The sequence below is a fragment of the Aspergillus steynii genome (assembly GCF_002849105.1).
Source record: "Aspergillus steynii IBT 23096 chromosome Unknown P170scaffold_2, whole genome shotgun sequence".
Taxonomy (NCBI): Eukaryota; Fungi; Ascomycota; class Eurotiomycetes; order Eurotiales; family Aspergillaceae; genus Aspergillus; species Aspergillus steynii.
Window position 1 is genome coordinate 475,653 of NW_020194399.1, and position 14,606 is coordinate 490,258.

Consider the following 14,606-nt stretch of genomic DNA (forward strand, 5'->3'; position numbering starts at 1 on the left):
AGTCCACGTTCTGACTCGATCTGAAGTAAATGAAGCGATTCGATCAAAGATTTTGTATAACCTTAGGCTCTGACGGTGTCGGCTCGCCTCATGCCTTTTGAAACACAAGAATCTGGGTTTATCACCAAGCGTTATGATGACCAGTTCAGTCAATCAAACGAAAAGAGTAATCCAGGACTTTGAAGATTCACAACAACCGATTCGTCCCCACCTGGGATCTAGGGATGGGGTTACGTACTTGACGGCCGGTTGAGTTCAAAGCGGCCACGAAGGGATATGCAAGGCACGCCAGGACTTTGCCAGAGCTACAGAATGCACATCGACCGCCTGATCTGCCGAGCGATTAAGATCGGTAGACAATGAAAGGGGGCTAGACCTCGTAATATTTTCATCCTCGTGTGCTTTACATACCACGCCATCGCTGTGCGTCGAGAGGATACATTGCGAATTTTTGCGTCTCGTGGGATCATTCTGCTAGATCTCGCGTACTATATATATCTTTTTCATTCATTCTTTTGTTTTTATTTACCCTTTCTTTCGGCATTGCGATGTTAACGAAAGCAGAATCTCCAGACGGATCTCTCGACCCCTTGACTGAAACCGATCAAAACCAGACGATGCATTCTCAGCATCAATCCGCCTCTAATAATACAGATAATAATGACAATGGGAGTACGAACGTGAATGGAGGCAATCAAAATGCAGGACTGGAGCAATTGGCCATTGTCGGCATGGCCTGTCGCTTGCCCGGCGATGTCTCCAGCCCGGAAGATTTCTGGGAATTGTGCTCTCGTGGTAGAAGCGCGTGGTCACCAATCCCCGAGTCCCGATTCAATGCCTCCGCGTTCTATCACCCCAATCCTGATCGTGCCGGATCAATCAGCACGAAAGGTGGCCACTTTCTGAAAGAGGATGTCGGCCTGTTCGATGCGCCGTTCTTCAACATCACTCTCCAAGAAGCACGATCTCTCGACCCCCAACAACGGCTGGCCCTCGAATGTACATACGAAGCGCTTGAGAATGCAGGCATACCGAACCATTCGATCGCGGGGCGCAAGATTGGCGTTTTTGCGGGCGCCTCGATCCCGGAGTACGATATGAACAATTTTAAGGACACGGAGGCAAGTCCTATGTATGCGGCAACGGGCACCGCTGCTTCGCTGCAGTCGAATCGCATTTCATACTATTTTGATCTTCAGGGGCCTAGTCTCACGATAGATACTGCGTGCTCCTCCAGCTTGACTGCTGTGCATTTGGCCTGTCAAAGTCTTCGCGCGGGAGAATGCTCCACTGCTATTGTAGCCGGATGTCACCTGAACTTGTTCCCGGAAGGTTTCATATCCATGACGCGCGCAAGGTAAGAATTGTCATATTTACAATGCCATTAGATACTGATACCCTTTCTCTACCTAGACTACTCTCCGAAGAAGGACGTACATATGCATTTGACGAACGAGGAAATGGATTCGGACGTGGCGAAGGTGTTGGTTGCATCGTGTTGAAACCACTCGATGTCGCGCAAAAGGCAGGAGACGCTGTGAGAGCTATCATCGTGAACACCGGAACAAATCAAGACGGCCGAACAAGAGGAATCACCATGCCCAACGGCGCAGCGCAAGTATCGCTCATGCGCTCGGCCTACGAAGAGGCGGGCGTCGACCCTGCACTGGCAGGATACGTCGAAGCGCATGGCACAGGAACCCAAGTGGGAGATCCAATCGAAGCGACGGCGCTGCATACAATTTTCGGCAAAGGTCGGACACCTCGCCAGCCGTTGTTCATTGGCTCGGTCAAATCAAATCTCGGCCATCTAGAGGGCGCTAGTGGAGTTGTTTCGATAATTAAAACGGCCATGATGTTAGAAAGGGGATTTGTGCTACCGAACTGCAATTTCGACAAGGCAAACGGGGACATTCCCTTGGCAAAGTGGAATATGAAGGTAAGGAAAGGTGCTCGTTCAGGCAGTAGCAACTTGCAACTAGAGCAGAATCATACTTACTCGTTGAAACAGGTACCCAAGAAGTTGGTCCCGTGGCCTCGAGGCAAGCCCTACGCCAGTGTGAACAACTTCGGTTTCGGAGGATCAAACGCCCATGTCATTCTGCGGGCTGGCTCCCGTAGCAAAGGCGACGGAACCATCAAGTCAGACCCCCTGCCACGAAAGCTATTCGTTCTCACAGGCCATGACAAACAAGCGCTTGCGCAGCGGGCAAGTGATCTTAATGCGTACCTTGTGAAGCACCCGGCAATATTCGACAATCAATTATTGGGTAACATCGCATATACACTCGGCCAAAGACGAAGCTTCTTTCAATGGAGGCTTGCAGTGTCCGCATCGGTAGACAAAGAATTAGTCGGATTCTTAACCAGTAACCCCGAACCACATCGAGCGGCGCAAGATCCTGTCCTGGCGTTTGTCTTCACTGGCCAGGGGGCTCAATGGCTTGGGATGGGCAAGGAGTTGATAGCGAACTATCCAGTGTTCAGACAGACAATGCGAGCTGTGGATGCTTGCCTCGCGGATCTTGGAGCTGCTTTCTCAATGATCGGTATGGCCCAGAAACAATGCCCGTGAGCCACTTTTGAAGTCAATTCTAACATTGGATTACAGATGAGTTAGTTCTCGACGATCCCGCTACTAGCTCGCTCTCCAAAGCCCACATGAGCCAGCCAGCATGCACAGCTGTTCAACTAGCATTGGTCGATTTGCTCCGTTCATGGAGGATCAACCCTAGTGCTGTGACAGGGCATTCTAGCGGCGAGATAGCGGCAGCATACGCAGCCAAGAATCTGACTCTAGAAGAATGCGTTCAGATCGCATACGCTCGTGGCCTTGCCTCCAGCTTTTTAACGCAAAATTCAAAGACCCAAGGAGCTATGTTAGCGGTGGGCGCCAGCGCCACGGAGGTACAGCCATTTATCGATGCGCTTTTGAACAAACATGCCGTCATCGCGTGTGTAAATAGTGGATCCAGCGTCACGGTATCCGGAGATGAGGAGGCCATCGTCGAACTACAGGGTGTTCTGGATAAAGAGCAAATGTTTACCCGCCGGCTGCAGGTAGATGTGGCCTACCATTCTCACCATATGAAGCAGGTTGCTCAGCAATATCGTCTCCTGATGGGCAAGGTAGCTCCAAAAGACTCTGACATTCCCTTTCATTCAGCAGTTCACGGCCGGAAAATGTCTGCACCAAACCTCAATGCGTCATATTGGGTGGATAATCTTGTTTCCCGGGTGGAGTTTGTTCAAGCTCTCCAGAGCCTTCTCACGGAGAATCCTAAAGTCAATACGCTGATTGAAATTGGCCCGCATTGCGCTCTTCAGACGCCAATCAAGCAAATTTCTTCGCATAGCTTCTCAAGCAGGACGATCGAGTATCTACCAACATTGAAGCGCAAGGTTGATGCAGTCGAGGCTGCCCAGCAATTCGTGGGCGCCCTCTTCACGCGCGGCTTTCCAGTTGATCTGGGAGCCGTCAATTTCCCCGATACGGACCGTGCACAAAAGCCAACGCTGTTAACAAATATGCCCAAATACCCATGGAATCATTCAGAGCGATACTTTCACATGTCCCGATTGGCGCATAATCTGTACTATAGGCCATCTCCGCGCAACGACCTCCTCGGCTCCCTCTGCATGGAAAACATTGATCTCGAGCCCCGCTGGAGAAATATTCTTCGATTGGATGACTTCCCATGGATTCGTCAGCACAAGGTCCTGGGGAGCAATGTTTACCCGTTGACGGCATTCCTGTCTATGGCGATTGAAGCAATAGTCAAGCAGGCCGAACTGCATCACATCATATTGGAGAAGATCGAGCTTCGAGACGTGTCGATCTCTCGTGCCTTGACCATCCCTGAGGGAGCATCGGTCGAAACTATGTTTACCTTGAGACGTGTGAATGAATCCTCTAGTAGGTCTCTGGATGGTTGGCATGAGTTTAAAGCCTTCTCGTGGGTTGAAACGCGTGGCTGGGAGCAACATTTCCACGGGTTTGTGAAAGGCCAAGAACATAAGGATGCGAACCCGGTTGACGGAAACCGGCGAGAGGCGGCCATTTCAGAGGAGATATCACGGCAATTATCAGACATACAGACTGCATGCACTGTGCCTGTTGAATCCGAGACTCTATACAGCAATGTTGGGAGCAGCGGTGTTGAGTATGGGTGGCTTTTCCGAGGCCTGTCTGACGTGTTTGTTAGCGACGACTTGAAAGCAAGAGCTACCTTTAGCGTGCCAGACACCAAACCGTGTATGCCGAATGAGTATGAAACGGATTGCATCATTCATCCTGTCACACTCGATCATTGTCTCCAAATATTGTGGACACTCCTTGGATACCAGAACGGACAAATGGATGTAACGTACGTTCCATCCCGGATCTCGCAGTTCACTATATCTCTCGCGCGACCTTTCTCTGCAGGCACCCAGTTTCAGCTCTATGCACGACCTCCTCTACCCTCTTCAACCCACCGACCACGGGGTAACCGAATCTTAGTGATGCAGCCCGAAGACCCTGAAAATGCAGCTATTGAAATCGATGGGGTGGTCATGGTACCTATGACCAACGACGGCGGTAGAACATGGGCAAAGGAGCCCAACGCCATGTGCTATAAGCTTCACTGGGAGCCGTGTCTTGACTTCCTCACTACGAAAGACTACAAGTCCTTGCTCGAGGGAAGCAAAGGAGATCCGCACGGAGTCCAGAGAATGCGACTCTTAGACCGGCTGGCTGAGCACTACCTTCGAAACGCTCTGAACCGTGTTTCGGATGAGGAAGTACGCAACCTCGAAAACCACTACCTGAAATTCTACCGCTGGGTCCAGAAGGCCTGCCGTACAGCCCGTCTCGCGGAGCCATTGTCACAACAGACAATTGAATACGTTAGAAACATGAACGGATCAGGGGCCCTCCTGTATCAAATCGGAGAGTCACTTCCGGGGATTCTGCGCGGAGAAGTGGACCCGTTGACCTGTATGCTCGAAGACGACTTGTTGAACAGATACTATCAAGAGATCGATAACATGCGGCAATCATATTCCCAGGTCTCGGTGTGTATCAACCAGATGGGACATCAGAACCCAAACCTAAACATTGTCGAGATCGGCGCCGGAACCGGCGGTGCCACAGTGCCCATTCTGGAAGCACTCGGGGGAGGGAAATCCGGAACAACACCTCGCTTCAGCCAGTATACCTACACCGACATCTCGCCCGGCTTTTTCGAAAAGGCCAAAGTCAAGTTCGAGGCGTGGGACCATCTCATGACGTACCAAACGCTCGATATATCCTCCGACCCGACGAAGCAGGGTTATCAGGCTCATTCATACGACTTGGTTGTTGCGTGTAACGTGCTCCATGCGACTCCGGAGATCAACAAGACAGTCGAACATGTGAGGATGCTACTGAAGCCTGGGGGTAAGTTGATTCTGATCGAGGAGACATCTTTCAAAGCCAGACTTTTCCCGTTCGCATCGTTGCCTGGGTGGTGGCTGAGTCAAGATCCAACTCGCGTTGACGGACCGCTTCTCGATCTCAATGGATGGAACAGTGTTTTGGCGGCGAATGACTTCTCCGGAATTGACATCCAGCTCGATGACTACCCGGACTCCGATGATAGAAGCAGCAGCATCATGGTATCTACGGCGAAGGGCTTGAAGAACGGCCCGGAGAATGACGGCGACATCGTGATTATCGAGGATGGTTCGCAGAAAGAGTCCAATCTCAAGCGGGACTTGAAACAATCATTAAGAGAGTCTACGGGTGTGTTGCCCGTCGAAACAAAACTCACCCAGGCAAACGTCACTGGAAAATGGTGTGTTTTCATTGGTGATATGGACCAACCCATTCTCTCGCAGTTGGACCCTAGCCACTTCAAGAAAATCCAGAATCTCGTCAGTGGAGCTCGAGGACTGTTGTGGGTCATCCAGCACAACAACAAGGACTCACGATCACTCGCCGAGAACATGGTGATAGGTCTTGCTCGAACAGTGAGATCAGAAACTGGGCTGCCATTCGTCACGCTGGATTTGGGTGAGCAGCTAAACATGTCGAACACGGAAGCCACCAGCCACATCGGCAAAGTGTTTAGCGGCGTATTCTGTCAGAAGTCACAGCTTACAGAGGCCGACATGGAATTCACTGTTCGCCAAGGGCGTATTTGTGTATCGCGACTTGTGGATAACGATATGCTCAATTTGAGCATCCAGCAAGAAACACAGGAGGCGCCACCACAGCTACAACCATTCCAGCAGCCGGAGCGGCCGTTGCGACTCACCACCGGCCATAGCCGGATGTTGGATGAGCTGTATTTCACCGATGATCAGTCTCTCGAAGCCCAATTGCCAGAGGATTATATTGAAGTCCGCGTCTCGCATGTGGGTCTGAACTTTAGAGATGTGCTTGTCGCCATGGGCCAGCTCCAGGAGGGCATGCTGGGTCAGGAGTGCAGTGGAACCATCACCGCTGTTGGGTCGAAGGTCACCGACTTCCAAGTAGGAGATCGAGTGTTTGCTATGTCTCCAGGATGTCTGGCGGCTATCGCACGATGCCCGGCCTACTGCGCATGGACTGTACCAAAGAATGTCTCGCTAGAGGTAGCAGCTTCCGTTTCCACAGTCTTCAGCACAGCATACTACTCACTGATAGAGCTCGGACGGCTAAAGGAATGGGAAAGCATCCTCATCCATGCTGCCGCCGGAGGAGTCGGACAAGCAGCCATCATCATAGCACAGTCCATTGGGGCCAGAATCTTCGCCACCGTCGGCAGCCAGCAGAAGAAGGAATTCCTGATGGAGACGTACAACCTAGCCGATGACCAGATCTACTTCAGCCGAGATACCTCGTTTGCCCGGGGGATTCTTCACGCCACGGACGGCGAGGGTGTCGATGTGGCCTTGAACTCCCTGGACGGGGATGCACTGCAGGCAACCTTCAAATGTGTTGCGCCGTTCGGTCGGTTCATCGAGATGGGGAAGAGGGATATCGTGCAGAACTCCAGACTCGAAATGGCGCCCTTTGATAGGAACGTGTCGTTTGCCTCGGTGGATATGAACGTGGTCCGGGAGAAGCGACCGAAGATGTTCAACAGGCTGTTGCGCAATTCCATGGATCTGTTTGTTCGAAGCAAGGCGCGAGTGCAATGGCCTATTACCACGCTCCCAATCTCGGAGATTGAGTCTGGCTTCCGTGCCTTGCAGGGTGGTCAGGTTATTGGGAAGATGGTTGTTCAGATGGTGGATAACGAAGACGACGCCCCTGCTATGGTGAAGGTATGATATCACCTTAATTACCATTCTGATCTGTCCTAATGCTAACAATATTGCAACAATAGGTCCACCCAGCCAGACGTCCCGGTGCTATCCTCCAGCCAAAAGCCTCGTACATAGTCGTCGGAGGAACAAGCGGAATCGGTCTCGACCTAGCTAGCTGGCTCCCAAGCAAAGGCGCAACGCATCTCATCCTTGTTTCTAGGAGCGGCGCATCAAGTGACAACGCCAAGCAGACATTACAAGATCTGACCGCCAACGGAGTGGCAGTCGAAGTATGTCGCTGCGACATATCCAACCAGACAGACGTCACAGAAAAGCTAGGCCATGTCCTTGGCCAAATGCCGCCTGTTCGAGGCGTCATCTACGGAGCCATGGTTCTCCGCGTACGTCCCCCGTTGATCCCACCTACCTATCTCACGCACTAACTTCCCCAGGACATCCTGTTCGAAAAAATGACCTACGACGACTACATGGCTGTCATCAAACCTCGAGTCCACGGCATCATGAACCTGCAAACCCTCCTCGCCACCTCCACCCTCGACTTCTTCATCAACCTCTCCTCCGGCGCCAGCTTCATCGGCAACATGGGCCAAGCCCAATACGCCGCCAGCGGCGGCTTCATGGCAGCCATGGCGCAGTACCCGCACGCCTCCGGGCTTCCCTGCACAACCCTCGACCTACCCATCGTCCGCGGCGTCGGCTACCTCAGCGAAGACCAGCAGAAGCTGGAACAGGTATCCGCGCAGCTCGGCACGTCCGCCATCACGGCCACCGAGATCCGCTGCATCGTGGCGGCGGCAATCCGGAACGAGATCCGCACGTCCAGCGAAGGACACTGCGTTATCGGCTTCGACTTCATCAAATCGACCCCTGTCGCGGAGCTCCCTCACTGGGTGAAAGACGCGCGGTTCTCGAACCTCACCCGTCTGTCGCGACTCATGGAAACAGCCGCGTCGAATACCGCGTCGAAACATATCGCTGCGGAGGTTTCGCCCGCGGTGGCGGTTCGGGCTGCGAGGGCGCTCGACGGCGCAGAGAGCTTAGTCGTGGATGCGGTGATCAAGAAGTTGTCGAGTATCTTGATGAGGCCGGCGGAGGAGCTGGATCCGTCGGTGCCGATCTCGGTGTATGGGTTGGATTCGTTGGTGGCGATTGAGGTGCGGAATTGGATTACGAGGGAGCTGGAGGCGAGTTTGCAGATCTTGGAGATCTTGGCGAGTGATTCGTTGCCGGTGCTGGCGAGGTTGATTTTGAAGAAGTCGGGCATTTTGTCGGTCAAGGTCAAGGAGGAGTGGGGGTTGATGAATGAGGGTTAGTATATTTCTTTATTTTTTTTTGTTTAATTGGTTTGATTTGTGCATTTGAACGATAGTCAAACTTGATAATTAATGTTGAATTAAATTGTGTTTACCGAAATATCTTATCTAATTATATCTAAAGCCAACTTGGACAGGCTACAACTACCTATACCTCCAATGATAAATTTCCAATATATCTCCTGCTAGCCAACGCCCGAGCCTCAGAACTCAGAGGCGCCCTATACACGTTGAACCGGATCTATACTTATCCAAGCTACCAGCTCAGACACTTCCTGCATCGCCACTTGGGGCATATGCTTCTTCCGTATCCTCCGTTTACATTCGACGATAGAAACCAATTCTTCCCGGTCCTTGCGTTCGAGTTGGCTTCAAGCCACCTCGCCCGGGAGAAACGGCGAGTGTGACGTTGGATGGGAAAGGATGACCGGAGTGGAGAATAGCGAAGGAGACAAGCGTTTGCGAATTAGCTTGATGGGTGGACACCGCTAATTATAGCGTCAATCGCGACCCCAATGTGATCTTGGTAATACACCCGGGATGGACTCCGACCGTCCTCATGGAATTAACGGCGCTAGATGATTAGCACCATGTCAGTGTTTCAAAGACAAGACGGACGGAGTAAGGTAGACCCCTTAGAGGATGCTCCAAGTGGATACCGATAGCATCATCCGTCAGATAGAGTGTTGCCGGTCAATATGAAACCGTCGGTTTCACTTGCTCATCTCCGACTGCCTCTATTTAACCGCTGAAGGCCACCATGGAATTTCTCGCCAGCTGTGCCGGCCATACTGTCTTTCTTTCTGCTTTCTTTCTTTCACACGTTCCCTTCCCTTGAAATGAAGCCATTCGTTCCCCTTCTTTTTCCCACTTCCGCACTGGCTGGTTCGGTGCTGTGGAGTGGAGTCTTCAATTCTTCCGACTCTGTCGCCGACTTGGATGACTGTACGTGGGGTTTCTTCATCAATAACGAGAACATACTGACCGTATAGGGTCCTGGTCCAACCAAGTTGGAGCCTATCAATGGTACATTCACGGCGACGGCAAGACCTCCGAATACTTAGAGCTGTCGAGCGATCTCAAGAACCCTGCTGCCAGCGATGCCAAGGGACTACGGACCAGCATCGTATGTCTCTCCTCCATCTATCATTCGAACTGACTCTAACAATCGTGTCTGTAGGATGGAACCGCCACTTGGAACGGCCAAACCATGGAGCGCACCGAACTGATCCCCCAGACCTCCTCCGACCTGGGCTCCGGTCATCTCTACTACCATTTCTCGTTGTCCACGAAGACCACCAACGCGCCGAGCCCGTCTTTCGAGCACCAGATCGCGTTTTTCGAAAGCCACTTCACCGAGCTGCAGTACGGTAGCTCCGGCGGCAAAGACAACACTCTTCGGTGGAACGCAGGGGGCGAAACGCAGTGGTCGGTCCAGCTCGAGGCCGGCCACTGGTATAACTTTGCATATGACATTGACTTTGACGCCCAAAAGGTCGGGCTCTGGGCCAGCAATGGCTCGGACGCGTTGACCCAGGTCGTCAAGCCCGTTAGTGCAGATGCCTCGTCCAACTCTGCGGACTGGCATGTCGGTGTGTTGAGGCTGCCGGGCAGTAGTTCCAGTGATGAGCAGGAGGACTTCTTCTGGTCGGGGGTGTATGTGGAGGAGGGTCCTATTACTACCAAGATCGGATCTGGTAGGTCCTCTGACTCGAATTCTGATGCTTCTTCCGAAGCTTCGACGACTCAAACATCTGCTGTGTCCGCGACGACACAGGAAGTGGCCGCTGCGGCCACGAGCAGTGTTGGCAGCAGCGCATCTACCACCTTCGAAGCTGTCTCCACCGCTGAGCCGACAGGCACCAGTGCTGCAGCATCGTCCGCCTCGGCTGCTGTGACGACCTCTGCTGTCCCTACACCAGTTCCTACTGAAACTACCCCTGCAAGCACGACTACTTCTTCGGCCTCCCTCCCAAGCCCGACGACTGCATCGGAGCTTCTGGCTGACATCGGATCACTTTTGAAATCTCTCATCTCTCGTTCTGGGGTGCATGCACGAGACTTTACTCGTTAGTAAGTCTTTTCATTACAGAATTTTTCATATCCCAGGGACATTACCTTGGGAGTCTGAGGGCGATGCAAGAGGTTGTAAGAATAGAGGATGGGAGAGGAATGGAAGAAGTATTAAATGTCAACTAGTAGTGTTTCTAGTAGCCCGGCCAAATCGTTTTCTGCCAAGTGGCCCCGCTTTTCCTCCACCTCGGAGAATTCGAGGTTTCCATCATCTCTACTCCACCGTCAGCACCCAAAATGCCATCCAGCGATCGTGCTCGTCGGGCTCTGCTGGCTCTTTGGGACTCAGTAATCCAAACAAAAACCAACTGGGACATCGGCAAAATTACTGCCTCGGACCTTAGTCAAATCAAAGTCAAGTGGGACACTTTCCCTCTGGACCATAAGCCAGGTAGTTATATGTGTGCCAGCCCCCCTGTGCTCTTCTGCCCTCTACCTCAAACCGTGCTTGATACGCATCCAGTCAAAGAGGAACCGGGGTTCATCGAATATGCGCCGTCAACCAGAGGCCAAGGGCCGGCAGGGCTTCCGTGGAGTCCGTTAAATTGTGCCACCAATGTCGAAAGGTATCTTTCCGGCTGGCTGAGCCACTTCTCACGAGTTGGTTTCCCCAAGCCACCTCGTGAGGGAGAAACAATGACCAGGTTGAGCCTTGTTTGTGATGTTGGATGGGAACAGATCACGTATTTCCAACGCCCTTTTAATGGCAGTCAACCTTTCAGAAGGTCTCCAAGTTAACGGGTGATATGCTTAGTTTCCCAGATCCTCTGCTTCTCAAAAACGGACTGGGCGGCAAGATCATCGGTCAGCAGAGACTATACGAGGGATTTGCCTGGCAATGGCCGGAGGAGGAAAACGGCCTTCCCAAGTTTCCTCATATCGTCGCGTCCGTTCGCCTAAATTGCGACGTTCACGAAGACACCATTACCTTGGTCGAGCTGACGTTCCTGATTAATGTCATGAAATCACGCGCCAGCCAGCCAGATATTTCGGAACAGGAAGCGGAACTCTGGCACGAAGGGGTTTTCAGAGAGAAAGACATGCAGAATCGACCGCCGGTATTCCCCCGAGAGACGCGATTCCCCATTCTGGTGGTGTCTCTCGTCGGGCCACAACACGGGCGTATGCTGTACGCATGCATGGACAAAGGAGTTATGTCCATTCGACAGTCTAGACTATACAGCTTTGAGAAGAAAGATACGGAGATTCTGGATCTTTTTACGCGCTGGCTGTTGAGCACCCCGATCGCCGAGGGAGATGGTTGACTGTTGCTTGTACTCCAATGATAATAATGATAATACGAGATAATAAGGGTGCGTCTCCCGTGGGGCCCCGCCCGGAATGGCGTACGCCAACCAACGTTCATCAGGTCCCCTGTCCTTGATATTCCACGACCTATGAACAGGCTCATGAGGGCAAGGATTAAGCTGCGCGGCTACGTGGCACGGTTAGTGTTTCAAAGTACTGTTATTATATTTGATGGTTGGCAAGGAGCTACTGGCGCCTTCTTTCCAGAGCCCATTCCAATGAGAAATCCAAAGGTGACCCCAACCCAGTGAGTTCTTCCAGGCCTTATTTATGTCGGTCTCGGTCAATGCAGTCGCTGATATATCTCCCAAAGGCCTAAACTAGCACATACGACCACAGGGTGAGGAGAACAGGGCTTCCCGTCCGCTCAGCCGTACTTAAGCCTCACGCCGGCCGGTTAGTAGTTGGGTGGGTGACCACCAGCGAATCCCGGCTGTTGTATGTTTTTGATTCTTTTTTTGTTGTAGAAAGAAGTCCAGGACTCTGCTCCCTGCTCCTCTGTCGATAACATGGCCTACAATCTTCGTGAACGACCATTCCAACAACCAGGCAACACATATGCTCCCCACGAGATGCTGAACTTGATCGCGGCGGCAAATTCAGCAACTGAACCACATCTGTTCGCGGCAGCAGACTATGTCACCACGATGCTGGTAGATAATCAAGTCTTTTATGCTGTCATGGGGGGATTTTCTCTCCGTCTGCGCGGGAGCACACGGACTACACAGGACGTCGATATCGCTGTTGGATGTGATATGCAGAGACTTCTTGAAGTCATTCGTCCAGGAAAGGTTTGATAGTTGGATTCTGTCCGGAGAATATTGCTTTGAATTGATTTCTAGGATTCGTTGTCCCGCCGGCCCCGTAGCTGGCGTAATGAGGGTGTTCGTTACTGTGGGTGGTGGCAACGAAAGCCCCCCGCAGCATATTGTGGCAGTTGATCTTATTCTTCAAGGTAAGCACGAAGCAGAAGGGTTCAAATCTCTCAATTATCTCGCTGACAAGTCGAAAGGTTCTCTTGGAGCGCCTGAGGATATTTCAACTGCATCAGAGCCTATCACTGCCAGATCCTCGTCTGGCCAGCGAGAATTTATGGTCCTGAATATTAAGGGCATCCTGATAGCCAAGCTGGGTGCATTCTTTGCCCGGACCGCCGACAGTGACTTCGTGGATCTAGAGTTCCTTGGTAGAAACATGGCCACTCAGGTTCATGCTGTCAGGCAACAGTTGAACGCGGAGCACCGGCAGGCGTTTATCAACGCATATAGTCGGCGTAACCAGTCGGATGCAAATCGTGTTCGGCGCATGAAGCATGCCTTCGGAGTTGCGTGAAAGCCCCCACGAAGGTCAATGTACAAGCCTATTAAACTTGCGGAGGTCGCATTAGGCATATAGACCTGTTTCAACGAAAGCAGGGCTTGAGCACGTATTGGCCACTAGACGTGTGGCCTAGTCGTATCTAACCGAGGATCCCCTTGACCGTAGGCAAAGAATCTCGTTGCAAAATACTCAACCGGAAGTTCCAGCGAAATCCGCTTTTGCTTCCCCCTGTCAATCTCTTGCCATATTTCTCGCAGCGGTCTTGCGTGAGCCGGGACTCCTGGATAATCAAACGGGTCTTCACCAGGCAACATCGATGCTAGGATCTTCGCATTCTTTTGCTTCGCATAGGCCACGTCGGTCATTTTATCCAGGTTTAGATGCTCTTCCCCCCATTCTTCAGTGAGATTCATCCCGTCAATCAGATCAGTAAGATCCACTCTCCTCTGAGTGTCTAGGAGACTCTGGGCATATGATTCCAGTTTAGGATACGGAAGACCAGACGGACTGCGGTCCACATCATAGATATTGAAGGCACAATCATCCGAGGGGAGGATTTGAAAACGCAGAGAAACACCTCGGAGTTTAAACCGCGGAAAGGTATGTGTTAGAGCACCGGGTTGGAAATTCTCCGGCTTCCAGGGCTGATAGACCTTGTCATGGGGGTCTGATTTCAGCAGCTCCACAGCTTGGCTGACTTTCTCCGTAGGAACACATATCTCAAAGTCCTGGAATCAGTCACTCACCGGGATGCTGTTCTTGGATGTGTAATGAGAATGGGACGTCTTACACATCGCACGCGCCAGGCCCCAAACCAGACCAACGCTGAAGCCCCTGCCATACAGCAGGGGATGCCTGCATCTTCGAGAATGCGAGTAACGTCCCTAATCTCCCTCACACCGCATCGTTCGGGGATGGTATCACCCGGCAACCCAAAATCCACCGGTGACTCGGTTACTGCCATAGTGGGTGAGAGAAGAATGGATGGAGACGCCGACGATGGAAAAGATGGGACCCGCCGGGTTAACATCGGTCCGAATGGTCGCCTATAGATCCTAAATGGACCAATCACAACCGTTTCAACTCATAAGTTGTATAGCACCCCAAAGATTCACACCACATCACCTATATTTTCATAATTGCCTCCTATAATCCGTCCTAGGACCAGCTGACATCGGAAATTATCGGACACCACCAATCCCGGATACAACGTCCCCCAAGGTACTGAAATCCTCCCACACCGATTTCTTCCCAATTCTGACCTGTCACTGTAGATCCTGTACAGCTGCATCAAATAGCTGCTTTGACGTCCAAACC

At 52.0% G+C, this 14,606-nt stretch overlaps 5 protein-coding genes across 5 annotated transcripts; 4 read left to right on the forward strand and 1 right to left on the reverse strand.

Moving 5' to 3' along the window:
* Positions 1–617: 617 nt before the first annotated feature.
* Positions 618–8,588, forward strand: P170DRAFT_351036 (type I polyketide synthase; the record flags this gene model as incomplete). The annotated part of the gene is made up of 7 exons (XM_024843835.1): positions 618–1,357; positions 1,414–1,939; positions 2,012–2,549; positions 2,612–6,018; positions 6,109–7,272; positions 7,335–7,628; positions 7,707–8,588. The coding sequence occupies 7 exons, from the start codon at positions 618–620 to the stop codon at positions 8,586–8,588; spliced, it is 7,551 nt and encodes a 2,516-aa protein (XP_024706856.1).
* An 839-nt stretch (positions 8,589–9,427) lies between these two features.
* Positions 9,428–10,662, forward strand: P170DRAFT_351023 (glycoside hydrolase family 131 protein; the record flags this gene model as incomplete). Its single annotated transcript, XM_024843833.1, has 4 exons — positions 9,428–9,533; positions 9,581–9,714; positions 9,769–10,349; positions 10,401–10,662. 4 exons carry the CDS (start codon positions 9,428–9,430, stop codon positions 10,660–10,662), a joined length of 1,083 nt encoding a protein of 360 aa, XP_024706857.1.
* A 231-nt stretch (positions 10,663–10,893) lies between these two features.
* Positions 10,894–11,973, forward strand: P170DRAFT_433488 (uncharacterized protein). The gene is made up of 2 exons (XM_024848500.1): positions 10,894–11,344; positions 11,416–11,973. The coding sequence occupies exons 1-2, from the start codon at positions 10,899–10,901 to the stop codon at positions 11,924–11,926; spliced, it is 957 nt and encodes a 318-aa protein (XP_024706858.1). The 5' UTR covers positions 10,894–10,898; the 3' UTR covers positions 11,927–11,973.
* Positions 11,974–12,485: 512 nt separating this feature from the next.
* Positions 12,486–13,583, forward strand: P170DRAFT_506542 (uncharacterized protein). Its single transcript, XM_024854402.1, has 2 exons — positions 12,486–12,924; positions 12,982–13,583. The coding sequence occupies exons 1-2, from the start codon at positions 12,642–12,644 to the stop codon at positions 13,299–13,301; spliced, it is 603 nt and encodes a 200-aa protein (XP_024706859.1). The 5' UTR covers positions 12,486–12,641; the 3' UTR covers positions 13,302–13,583.
* P170DRAFT_461770 (uncharacterized protein) lies at positions 12,940–14,253 on the reverse strand (the record flags this gene model as incomplete). Its single annotated transcript, XM_024852059.1, has 2 exons — positions 12,940–14,017; positions 14,080–14,253. The coding sequence occupies 2 exons, from the start codon at positions 14,251–14,253 to the stop codon at positions 13,406–13,408; spliced, it is 786 nt and encodes a 261-aa protein (XP_024706860.1). The 3' UTR covers positions 12,940–13,405.
* Between the last annotated feature and the right edge of the window lie 353 nt (positions 14,254–14,606).

Bases quoted from the DNA above. Each gene is read 5' to 3' on its own strand.
- P170DRAFT_506542 (XM_024854402.1), top strand. From the start codon at position 12,642: ATGCTGTCATGGGGGGATTTTCTCTCCGTCTGCGCGGGAGCACACGGA. The intron at 12,925-12,981 runs GTAAGCACGAAG...ACAAGTCGAAAG, and splicing joins AGTTGATCTTATTCTTCAAG to GTTCTCTTGGAGCGCCTGAG.
- P170DRAFT_433488 (XM_024848500.1), top strand. From the start codon at position 10,899: ATGCCATCCAGCGATCGTGCTCGTCGGGCTCTGCTGGCTCTTTGGGAC. The intron at 11,345-11,415 runs GTATTTCCAACG...TGATATGCTTAG, and splicing joins GTTGGATGGGAACAGATCAC to TTTCCCAGATCCTCTGCTTC.